At 43.0% G+C, this 13204-nt stretch overlaps 1 protein-coding gene across 1 annotated transcript in view; it reads left to right on the forward strand.

Annotated features, from left to right (window-relative positions):
* The window catches only part of FAT3 (FAT atypical cadherin 3), a 650121-nt gene that overhangs the window by 515364 nt on the left and 121553 nt on the right, over window positions 1-13204 (forward strand). Inside the window, 2 exon segments of the mRNA XM_041730335.1 lie at window positions 7493-7807; window positions 10188-10398. Of these exon segments, the coding sequence (XP_041586269.1) occupies window positions 7493-7807; window positions 10188-10398 (526 nt within the window).

Here is a 13204-nt window from a genome sequence, read left to right on the forward strand (position 1 = left end):
ATCACCCTGTCTTCCCTCCCCCAGGACTGATGTGAGGACAAATCGGTTAGTATCTGTTAAGTACTTGGAAGAGTGCCTGCACAGAGTAATCACTGAGCACCTGATAAACAAGAGATAACAAGGAAGCTGAAGCTCCTGCCTCCTGCCTCTCAGCTCCCTTATCAGAGAGAAGTGGGGAGCAGATTTTGAGCGGGAACTGACGATATAGAAGTGTAAGGAAATAGCAGAAGATATAGCTGTGCTAAAGAAGTTTGGGTCTCAAGATAGAGAGCTGAAAGAAGTCACAGCTGCCACCCAAGACCTGGTGTCAGTTTTTAAGCAACTGAGAACAGGAAGGGTGCAAAAGAGTGGAGATCATCAAAGATGGTCCCAATTTTCAAAGGATGGGAAAAGCTTGATTCTAGAAACACCACTCCAAGCTTGATGATGATCCAGAGCCACGTTTGAGGAGGGAGTTTTGAACAGATGGTTAACAGATGCTTCTACATAGGCTGTGCAGGGTGGGGAAAAGAGCATGAGCTGTGACGCCAAATTGACTTGGGTGCGAACCTGTGTTTTGTCACTTACTGGCTGAGTGGCCTTGCAAAAATTTCTTGCTTAACTTAAGAGCCCCACTGCCTCTCTCTAGCTGTAGAATAGAAGTGACAATGTCTACCAGGTTCCTGTGAAAAATAGTGACAATGTAAATCACCACGCAAAGGACCGAGCAAAGCAGTTGTGCTGTAAGTGATAACATTGTAACAAAAGAGGAAGCAGAACATAGGTTTACAGCAGAGGTCAGCAAATTTTTTATGCAGAGAACCAAGTAGTAAGTATTTTAGGCTTTATGACCCACACAGTCTCTGCCTCTACCATTGGACTGTCTTTAGAGCAGGAAAGCAGCTCTAGGTAATATATTAATGTATGGGCGTGGCTGCATCCCAATAAAACTTTACAAAAGCCAGTGGCCAGGTTTGTCTCATGGGTTAGTTTGCCCATCCCTGGTTTAGAACCAACCTGACAGGATTACAACAAGCTCTTCCATTTATGAGCACTGTGACCTAGGACGAGTTCTTAAATGTAATTTCTTTATCAAAGTGGTATCATAATAGTACCTATCTCATGAGATCGTTTGAACAATTAAAGGAAATAAAGGAAAGAATTGAAGCAGCAAGAGGTGTGCCTCTCACAGTGAGTCATTGATATGGGGTAAGCTGGTGATACCTGTTACCTGGCATCGTTATGATTAATCCACTAGCTTAGAATAGGTAGCCAATAAGATAAAATGTAATGGGGACAAGTATAAAATCCTGCTCTTCGGTCCCCAAAAAGAAACCACACACTTTATTGTTTTTCATAGGAAAAAGGCTGAAATGATTTAGTTCATTCATTCACAGAGCTGTGTGGCAGGGCTACCACCCCAACTGCGCATGAGCACAGACTGAATAGAGTGAGATTGTCTTGAACAGTGGACGTAGTTTGCACAGGGGCCTAAGTAAGTCTGATATGCTGTTGTTTTATTGTTTTGTCCTAGCCATTGTATTTTAAGAAGGAAGCTGATATATAAAAGAAAACATCATGAAAGAGGCAACCAGTATTATGAATGGCAATCTGTTATATGTAATTAATGAATGACCTGAGAGATGATTATATGAATTAGTTTTTCAATCTGCAATGAGGATTCTGAAATAGCCAGAGGATTTTATGAGTATAGCAGTTTTAAAATATGACCCACCAAATTACTTAACCCTCCTTTCAGCTAGCGGTGAGGTTCATGAGCCCTCTGCTTAAATCTGGGACTCTGGGACTGTGGGCCAACAGAATGTGGATCAAGTGATGCTGTGCCAATTTCTGGGCCCAGGCCTTAAGAAACTGGCACTTCCCACTTTGTGTCCTTTAGTCTGCTTGCTCTTAGAACCTAGCCACCATGCTGTAAGGCTCAGTCCCAACTGTCAACCAACAGACATGTCCAGTGACTGCAGACCCAGCTACCTGGGACTGCAAATTGTATGAGAGATCCAAATAAGAACTTCTACCCTAAAACCAGGAGAGATAATAAAAGCATTATGGGTTATTTAAGCCACTTAGTTTTGGGTCACACAGCAGTAGTTAACTGGCACAATGTGCAAGAGGAATTTGACTTTTTCTCTATAGTCACAAAAAGTAAAACCAGGCTATGGGAAGTGGACAGGCAGTCTGGGCTAATGACAGGCAGGAAGATTCAGGTTCAGTATTAAAAAGAGTTTTGAAAAAATCGAACCCCTCAAACAGAAAATGGGCTGTTTCCTAAGGCAGTGAGTGTGTCTTATTGAAAGTATCTAAACTGAGGCCAGATGACTGCAGGTCCAGAATATCACAGAAGATTTGGGGTGGCAGGGGTGGGGGAGAAGGGAGGGTGAATTTAGTATGAATCCAGGTTTTTTGTTGGTTAGTTGGTTGGTTTATCTCCCAATTTGCCTTGAAAAGACTTTTGTAACTACAAGGCACTGGATGAATATTTCATTTATTTAACAAACATTTGTTGAATGCTTACTGCATCTGCAGTGGTAGGTGCCAGGAATACATCTGTGAACAAAATAGATGAAAACCAATGCTTTATGGAGCTTATATTCTAATGGGAAGACACGCAATAAATAAGATTATGAGTTAAATATATGTCTGATAATGATACAAATGTCAAGGATAAATATAAAGTATAGGAAGGGGGATATGTAATCCCTGAAGAGAGGTTTACAACGCTAAGTGTAATGGCCTGGAAATTGCCATTTATGATGAGTTAATGGTTAAGGAGCATGCCAGATTGAACTCTCCATTTTAGAAATACTTAATATATTTTCAGATATTCTTAATAATCACTGTGTATAGGACACAAGGTCTCCACACTCAGGCAGCCTCCATGCTTATATTCTACTCCAGGGAGAGAGACCCCAAATGTAAACACATCAGGAAATTGCAGTGAGTGAGAAGCACGGCCTCTACCAGCTGCCATAACTCCAGAATTCTCAGTGTCCATCCATTTTTTTCTTATAAATGTTTTGCATCTTACAGGAATAGACTTACAAACATTTTCTTCTTTGTGTTTCCATCTTTATAATCCACTGGGTTATGTAGATTTCCTCTGGTTCTGTCCGATAGTCACAGACCCCAAAGGCACCACAGAAAAATGAAATGGGCTATACTGTACTCTCAGTGGTATTGCTCTAGTTGTGGGTCCTTTTGTTTGGTGCTGGCCTTAAGCACCTAAAGAAATTAATCTTTCAGGCCTTTGATTAATTGCCAAACCACTGATTATTGATCATTGATGAAAACAGAAAATCCAGGTTAGGATAGCTCGGTATTCGCTTGTCACACTGTGGCACAGCAAGAAGGAATAGTTTCTACACAACATCTAATTCATCGTTAATGAAAAATGATGCAGAGGAGGAGATAGTGGGGATTTATCTCAGTCAGTTTTGCTTCGATCTCCAGGGCTGCTTCTCCTTTTCCATAGAGACTAATTCCAGCTGATGGGTTGAGGCCTAAGGCAACATGAAGTATGAAGTCTAAAAATCTGATAGAATCATTAATGATTGATATTCCAGATACAAGCATAGCTGGACACATGAGTGGGTCTAGAGAAATAAAAATGGAAATTGAGACTTTGAGGTCAGAAATGACGTAGTTCAGTTCAGCAAGCATTTATTGAGAGTACACTAGGTTCCAGCAAAGCAAAAAGTCAAGGTCCCCACTTCTTAGTAGCTCACAGTGTATTGAAAGGGCCAAACGCATGAATTGATCACTTAGTAGATTGTAGCAATTTTGAAAGTGGCTAGAAAATCATTATGAGTAATCGTGGGATTGATAGTGTTCTCTGTGATGTAAGGTGGGTAAGAACCCCGTAGTGCAGGGTTAAAATTGTACTAGCTCTGCCTAACCCTCATGAATAGATTCATAAAGGAAGAAGCACTTGGGGATTGTATGTTATCAGTCTCTTAATTTCTCACAGATGAAGAAAAAGAGATTTTCAGGGTCTGAACATTCTCTCCACTTATTATCATAGGGAACAGTTTTGGGTAAATTAATTCTTGATTTACAACATTTATTTAACACTTATTGACACTTAGGGCTGTACCAGGTACCAGAACACAATAATGAGTAAGAGACAATCCCTGCTCCAGGGCTGTCCTGGAAGGAGTGAGTGGAGACTAACAACCACACAGACACTTAAAAACACAGATAATTCATGTTCTGTAGTTATGCACACAGTGGAATGGGAACATGGTGAGGGTGCCTTCATCTATCAGCAGGAGGCAGGAATGACTTTGCAGAAGGAGTGTTTGAATGGAAGCTTCTAGAATGAGTCAGGTGTATTCTCAAGAGAAGATCTTCCTTGGAGACAACAGCTGTATGGTGAAATTGAGGTATAAGAACGTGACATACTCAGAACCTCCCAGGCTCCCAGTGTAACGGGGCGGAAAGGCTGGAAAGGGGTGGATAACACACAGTGATAAAGAAGTCTGGCCAGATTCTTGTCCTCAAGGATCCCCAGAAGGGTGTTCTACAAGGTCAGTGCCATGATCAGAAGAAAAACACTTTACAACACAGATGAAGGCCAGAAGCAGGGAGACCGGGAGGCTGCTATAGCAACAAACAAGATGCAGAGGAGGCCTGTCCTGGGCCAGTGTGACAGAGAAGGTGCACATGCTGGTCCCCAAATTTGGTCAGATGTGGATAGTTAGAGCAGAGACTCTAGGTGGATGCCAAGGGTTCTGGAACTGACCAGTGTGTGAGTAGGTGGGGATGTCTTTCATAGAGAATCAAAATAGGAGAAGGGGGAGTTTTGAAGGTAAGGATTTCAGTCTGTGTCATGAGAGGTCCAGAGAATAGACTCCTGGTAAATAGTTGAAGGTACTGGTTTGGTATAGAGAACAAGGCTTGGGCAGAAGAGTACACATTGGGGAGTGATCAGCTGTAGGTGGTGCTGGAAGCCACGGAAAAGACAGAGGAGTCACAGGCCAGAAGGCAGGAAAAGCAGTGTGGGGCTCTTGAAAAAAAAGGACATTGAATGGTCAATGCAGGTTTTATAAGGTAAGGCTGCTTTGGTTAAAGAGGTTGCCTAAGTAAGAACTGAATTAGAGTCTAATTCATTAAATAAGCATTTGTGGAGCATATTCTATCTGCATGGCTTGACGCGGGAGAGAGAGCAGTGAACAAACCAGGCAAAGCCTGTTTTTGCCCTTTAAGCTTATCAGCTTAGATGAAGAATCACGTATTTAGTTAATCTCCACAAGAGTAAGTGCTGCAAAAGAAAAGTATAGGGTAATATAAAGTATGTGCTTCAGGAGGGGTATGATGCAGAGGCTGGCACTCGGTCTGTGGGCTTAGAGCAGCATCCCTGAATAAATGACATTTCACTTGGACTTAAAGGGTGAGTAGGCAAGACCCAAGTGAAGGGATCGGGAAGGCACTCCAGGGAGAGAGGGTGGGATGTGCAAAAGCTCTAGATGGCAGAGTTTTTGCTTGAGGACCTGAGGATGCCCGTGGGGCCTGAGAAAGAGAGACAGCTGGGTGCTTGCGGTAAGGTAAGGCCATGGGGGACCCAGCTCCCCATAGCACACCTGGAGGCTGCGGCATGCGGCTGTGCAGCTGCCACCTCTCCCTGCCTGTAAGCAGAACACCTGGAGGAACTGGTGTGTAAATCTAGTTCTACTCCAAAAGAAGGCATTTTGACAGCAGCAGGATCCTCTAGTGAATGGTGAACCTCAGGCAAGAGAGTTTCTCCTTTCTTTGGCATCCACCTGGCCCAGAAGGAGCCCCAGAGCCCCATCTCAGAGCCCACCACAGGGCATTTATTGAGAAGTGATGAGGAGGTGATGTTCACAGTGAAGACAGTGATTGTTGTCTGGATTCAGAAAGAGGCTGTTCAAGGAGAAAAGAGAGGCAGGGAAATGGAGCAGCCAAGAAATCAATGTGTTTTGGTCAACACAACTCACTTGGGAGTATAACATTTTACTTCGGCAGCAACAGCAGAACGTGCCTCTTTAGAGCTCAGCATGTCCGGGAAAATCTCAAGAGTCAAAATCCAGGCCTGGCACATACTGGTTCCGACGTGTTTCTTTTGTGAAATGTAACAAACCAATTGGGAAAATAACTTTAGAAGGAAACTTGATTGATTTCTCAAAGAAAGCAAGAACTCCTATGAAAATTTATCTTAGGTCTATTAAAGCCATTCTCCTAGGCAGCTTTTAAGAGAAACTAAGCTACATTCCAGTTCCATTTTGCAAAAAGCCTTTAATTTGTTGTCCTACATTTTTGGCCTTTGTTTCCATGATGCCTGTCTGGTTGCTTTATTAGGTGAAAAACTGGATGACCAGGTGCTGTAAATCACTGTTGTTTTTTTCCCATTGATGCCGAGTAAGTCTTTATGTTCCTTCTAGCCTCCAAACACATATTTTGTAGTAATAAGCTGTCTTATTCCAGGTAATGATTTAAAGATGAAATATAGGTTCTTCCAGGTTTGTGGTCACAAAGAAAATTAAAATTGCCAAAAACTTAATAATACCTGGCTTTAGCACTTAGTAACAAGGGGACCTCTGAGCCTCTGTTTACTCATCTCTAAGATGGGAACAATAAACCTCCAAATACTAAAGAGAGTGTTTTGGAAAATGAATGATACAACGGATGGAAGAGTGCTTTACAAACTGTGTCACCATCTGTGTGTACAAGTATTACTATGATAGTAATTATTATCACTATGACCAAGAAGATTATGCACACTAAGGCTCAAAGACTTTGTGTCTGCCATGCAAATTCTTTAGAGACGTCTTCTTCATTTCTGTCCTCTTCCTCAGTTTTCCCAGACACTCATAAGAATAGCACCTCAGACACACAGGAAGAAGTGTCCAGCCTCCCCGCCCCTGAAGTTTTCCAGAGAGGAAAAAAAAATTATTTTGTTGCTGTTAAAAATGTATTATAACTGTCAAATGTACTTACAATGAGCCATCAAAATTATAAAGCATATATCTCAGTTTTCCTTCTGTACAGTGGCAGTGTAAAACTCACAAATTTTACACGAAAATGGAAAAGAAAATGAATACTGAAAGAATTTAGATGGTGACATCATTGTCCAAGAATTAGAAGATATACCCATAGGTTAACATTTAATAATGATTATATTGGGGGGGGGCGGTTTGGTGTGTCTGCTGAGGGGCACATTTAACATCCACTAAGTTTATATAATCTGGTACTTTTGTAAAGTCAGTCCTCTTTTCTCCCCTTCTCCACTCCACAGCACGACGAGAGCTCTGCCTCCCTCCTACCCTTTCAGCAATGGTTTCCATTACTGGGTGTAGGGCATTCCCTGCTCTTACAGATGAACTATGAAAAGTCATGCACTGACCAAGTACTACAGGAATAAGAGAAGTTGAGATGCCCTAGGGCACAGAACAGGCCTTTGGTTGGGCAGGCAGAGGGAGGAGTGGCAAGGAAAGTTTTTCTACATTCTGATTGGAAAATCCTTTCTCTTTCCAACTAGGTGACTGTGACGGATGGCGGCTCCTCTCCCAAACAATCCACCATTTGGGTGGTGGTTCAGGTTTTGGATGAAAATGACAATAAGCCCCAGTTCCCTGAGAAGGTTTACCAGATCAAGCTGCCAGAACGTGACCGAAAAAAGAGAGGAGAACCCATTTATAGGGCTTTTGCGTTTGACAGAGATGAAGGCCCCAATGCAGAAATCTCCTACAGTATCGTGGATGGGAATGATGATGGAAAGTTTTTTATTGACCCTAAAACTGGCATGGTTTCTTCCAGAAAGCAGTTTACAGCAGGGAGTTATGACATCCTAACGGTAAGATTTTCCTGAACCTCAATAACATTCATGGTGGGGGGAGCTATATTCTTACTCATGTATATTTTTTTGAGTAATAAATCTTTAGACTAACAGGTGCAGCCACACAGCTGTGGAAGGCTACTTTCTGTTTCAGTGACATTTTTAAATAATAATACCATTTCCCTTGGTTGTGTCCTATCAGCAAACCTCCTCTGTTCCCAGGACACAGCCTGCTTCATCACATACTCAGCCACACTTCCTGCAGCCTTAAATCATTTCAAGGTGCTCAGCATAGGTGGAAACTGAGGGTAGGAGATTACCAGAGTGATATATTACACCCACCACTCAACATATCACTCACTGTGTCCCCAAGACTTCCCAAAGAAAACAACTCTTGTAACTGTTGACAGTATGATAGGACATGAATTTAGCTGTGAAAATTGTGAGACACAAATCTCAGCTATGATTATTCTGCCTAAGCTGCGAAAGTGGGAAAACTTAAATAAAAAATGACATTTTTCATAGTTAGAAAAATTTTAAAAAACAAAAACAAAAACATGAGCACTATCTCAAACAGAGACTTAAATTCCCACATCTAAAGTGCCAGCCTGCTCCCACCACCCACCCCACCACCACTTTAGAAAAGTAGCACCTATGCAAGAAAGGGGATTGTTCATCCTTACAGGTAATGGGGCACTTTCCTGGGTCCCAACAACTGTCGAGAGTTAGCACCATCTGCTGTCCTTCTCTTAGCTTGCAGCCTTCTCTGCTGTATACAGGCAGTCCTGTATTATTTTAAAGGATAGTCTGAGTCCCTTGATTTGTCTTTTCATTCTTATGGTCTGGACTTGGATTTCTTCCCTACTCAATAACGTATCCAGAACAGTGGGCAGAGAAAAGAAGATAATAAAAAACTGGCCCTATTTCTACCATTAGCAGCTGTGATGTAATACATGCTACTATAGTTATGTGAGACTTGACAATGGGAGTCTTTGAGGACTGGATAGACTATGGTGGATACTGTTGGTGCCCCACCAAGATCCCCTTCACCAGGCTGGTGCAGCTACACCTCAACTGCTGTGAGTCTTGGCTAAGGGCTCACAGCTGCCTCCTTCTGGGGAGAATCATCCTTGGCTGAACTTCTTGACTCAGGAGATTCCACACTCCCACCCCAGCCCAACAGCCCATAGGCAATGACACAAAAGTCCAACCCCTTGCCCCTCCCCTCCCCGCCCCATGGCTCCAACCCAGGAGTGCCATTGAGGATTCAGAACTCCCCTTGGGGTCAGGTAGAGGAGGTTAAACTTCAGCTGAGACCATACCCTTGTTTACCATCTTTCTCCATTCATCCTGCTTCATTCAGTCCATTTCTCCTGAGAACACTTCCCCCGACCCTCAAAATGTTTTGTACTGAAATTTCTGCCTCAGACTGTGCACCTAAAAAACCTGACCTAAGGCATGTGTCTTCCAGGATCTTCCATCTCAGAAATTTGCTGGGGCAAAGTGAACACATAACATTTGGGCGATATGAGTTGTCACTGTTTTTAAAGGCTATAAGGATTAGCCATGCACCTATAAATGTTAATTTTTTAAGATGTGATATTTTGAAATCCTTTTTTTAATACTGATTTTTAAAATTTTTGTCAGTGGTTTTTGCTTGTTGGACTTGAACCATCACTGAAGTCCAGGACAACACAGCAGTTGGTCTGCACAGCTGAATGAGGAGATCCACTTTCTTCACTTCTTTTATAAGACCATAGAGGAGAGTCATTAGTACCCTGCTCCCCATCCCACTGTCTCCAGAAGCCCGTGCTTTCACCAAGAGAGTTCTTTATCCCTTCAGAGTTGGCATAACTGAGGGCTTCCAAGGAGTTAGAGCAAGGTCTTTCCCACACCTATCCCATCACCCTCCTGGGATTCTGAGTGAATACAGGGCTTTCCCTGGAGTAAAGCAGAAGGAAGGAGGTCCACAACACGACCACACACATTCTCTCATCATTCTCACTTAAGGATTCACAGCATACTTTATTCCCTGTCAAGCATCACCATGAGATTTATAAGGAATCAAATTAGCTATTCCTACTTCTGTAACTATCAATCATGCCCATAAAACTCTAAAAATGCTAAATGCAACTTTTGGTTTTCACACTTTCCACACCTGTAAAGTTGTGGTGGTTCAGACCACCTTCCAGTGATTGTGATAGGGGACCCCCACGTGACTTAGTTGTCTCCTCCAGTTTCTGAGCACATTCTCCTCAGATTTCCACTCTCCCTTCCCTTTGCTGACACTGTGATGAGGATGGATTCTTGGGCCAACAACGAGTGAGTGACAGACCCAAATTTCCAAAGGGATCTGAGCTCTAAGACCTCTTTCTATGTTCTCTCCATGTGTGAGTAGATAAAGGCAGTGGACAACGGGCGCCCACAGAAATCCTCCACGGCCCGCCTCCACATTGAATGGATTAAGAAACCACCCCCTTCACCTATACCGCTGACTTTTGACGAGCCGTTTTATAACTTCACAGTCATGGAAAGCGATAGAGTCACCGAGATTGTGGGGGTGGTATCTGTGCAGCCAGCTAACACCCCTCTGTGGTTTGACATAGTTGGTAAGTTCAAGTCCTCCAGAGCAGTATTGGGCAATGTAGTCGCTGACTGGAGTAACTAGCTAAAAAAAAAAAACAAAAACAAAAACAAAACAAACAAACAAACAAACAAAAACAACCCACTAAACGATTAGTGCTAAGATGAAAAGATGTATAGTGCTGGAATGCAAAAGAGCCAGTAAAATGAATAATCGACCTGTGCTTTCGTTCCAACTCTGTAGCTAAAGCTGAACAGAAAGTGCTCTCTGGCTGGATTTTCCATAGTACGTTATTTACTGCAATCTTAATGTCTTTCTGTGTGTCATTTAAATTCTATTGTCACACTTGGCTAATCTCATTTCTAAATGTATTGATGGTACTAGACTTGCTGTCCTTCATTTCTCTCTTTTTCTTCACCTTTTTTCTGCATTCTGTTCTTTTTTTTTTTTCTGCTCCCGACTGCCCTGCTTCAAGGTGGCAAGCATGCTCGAGAGATGTTCTATATTCTACAGACAGCTTGTGGGCAGAACTGTTCAACAGAAGGTACCCTTAGCGCAAACACATTTGCTAAAATACAGCTATCCAATCTGCCTTTTACGGGTTTTTTTTTTTTTTTAAGCAAATTAAATTACATCTTTCATAACTGCCTGTGACAGGCTGAAGTGCAGCCCACAGATTTCATACATGCCTTTAACAACTATTGCATTACTCGTATCCACTGATTCTTTTGTTTGAGGTCTGATGGGGTTTGGATTTGGGGGAGGGGTTGCTCTGATTTATTTTTTAAAAAATTTGGGGGGGCTTTTGAGGTATATGGGCTTTTGTTGTTTTGTTTTTACCATTTGTAGGCTGGGTTATGTAACTGGGCCTTTTCCAATTGAAAAATAAATTAAAATTTATCCCCACACCTCTGTTTTGCAGCAGTAGTGCCATTCATAGACCAAAAAGCTCCACCAAGAGGGTCCCTGGCTGCTGTCCACAAAAGTAGAGGCAGGAAATGGGACCTAGATATATAGCCAGTGAGAGCTTCCTACAAGAACAGAATAGAGAAAGCAGATGGAAGCATACCGGACAGACCTTGGGAGCCCTTTAAATTCCTTGAAAGAAAGCAAGCAAGCATGGCAGGCTGCAAAAGGAGAGGGCAAAACAGCATTCTTGCCCCCTCCCCCAATCCACACACAGGCTGGGAGAGGCGGTGCAGGGCAAATAAGTGCCGAGGACCAGGAAACAAAACAGACTTGTAGCTCCAAGGAGAGAGGGAGGAGAATGTGCCAGCCCAGGATCTGACACTGGGTTGAGCTGGAGCTGACTTCCCACGGTTCTTTGTGGGAGGCCAGGAATCCAGAGACCTGGTCTGCAGGAATCATTTCCTTCCATAAGTCACTGATGGGCAGGAACCTACCTCTCTTCCTGAGAATGGCTGGATCTGGAGAAAGCATTTAGAACATTCCACATCTGTTGTAATGAGGCACAGAAGAAGAATGCCCTGTGGCCTCCAATCAAACCTCAGTAGAAGGCCCTCTGAGCTCCCCCAGAATGGGAGTGTTTTCTGCATATTTCATTTTATGGAATGCCGGTAGAATGTCTTTGTTTCACTTAGTGGGCATTAATCAAACCATCCCTGTACATGACCATCCTCCATTCCGAGCTTTCAACTCCGTCTTCGTCTCCACTTAAGCATTTGAAATGGAACCTCTTTGGATCCATGAAAGACATCTTCAAGTCTGTATCTTCTCAGTTTTCAGCCCATTAAGTTTTTATCTGATGCAGCTTCTCCTTTCTTAGTGAAACAGAGGGTGGCATGTGTGCATCACCTAGTTGTTTGTCACCTCTAGTGGTTCCTTCACTGCTGCTCCCAGGCAGAGTCCTAGAAAATGCATCTCAGTTTCCACGTGTGTCCTGGTTTCAGGCCTTCAGGGACATGTGCAATAGTGATTTCTTTTAAAAAGCCCTGGGATGCCTGAATAACTCAGTCGGTTAAGCATCCAACTCTTGGTTTCAGTTCAAGTCGTGATCTCTAGCTCATGGGATCAAGCTCCTCATCAGGCTCTGCACACAGCACGAGTCTACTTAGGATTCTCTTCTCCCTCTGCCCCTACCCATTCCCTGTGGTCTCTGGCACGTGCTCTCTCTCTCTCTCTCTCTCTCTACCTCTCTCTTTCTCTCTCTATAATAAATAAATAAGTAAATAAATCTTTTAAAAAATAAATTAATAAGTAGCTTAGAGAATTAATAAGTAGCCCAACAGGCAGCAGGGCTCTTGATGTGCTCTCCTGAGCAGTGGGAGAACTTGCTGTCTCTCATCAGCCACCAATTTATCTCCACCCTCCCCTGGCACTCCATTTTGCAAGCTCCTCTACACCCAATAGCACTGCTTCTCTCCCCTGTGTGATCCAGGCATGCCACCTCCTGCCCTGCAGCACATTCCACTACCTTCCCCACCTGCCCCAGGAATCCCTCATTTGTACCCCACTTCAAAAATCCTATAAGCACACCTTTCTCTGACACTCAGTCTGACCAGCAAACTGACCCAGATATCCAAGTCAGTTCGCAGTTCCTCAGCATTTCAACATATGTGTGTGTCTGTGTGTGTGATTGTGTGTAGATAAGCATGCCTGGTAATGCTGCATGTAACCTTACATGCATGTTTTCACATTAGTATTATTAGTGCTATTGTGTATTTTCATTTGTGTTGATCCAATCTCCATTCTTAACCCTTAAGGTCAAGGTCTTAGTCTCATTCCTTCTTCCTGTCCTTGTTTCTGTTGATTGCTTCAGGGTGAGTGGAATAAACAGTGGTGACCAATGGAGATGCTCCAGGCAGCCAAGC

The sequence above is a fragment of the Vulpes lagopus genome, chromosome 15 (assembly GCF_018345385.1).
Source record: "Vulpes lagopus strain Blue_001 chromosome 15, ASM1834538v1, whole genome shotgun sequence".
NCBI lineage: Eukaryota > Metazoa > Chordata > Mammalia > Carnivora > Canidae > Vulpes > Vulpes lagopus.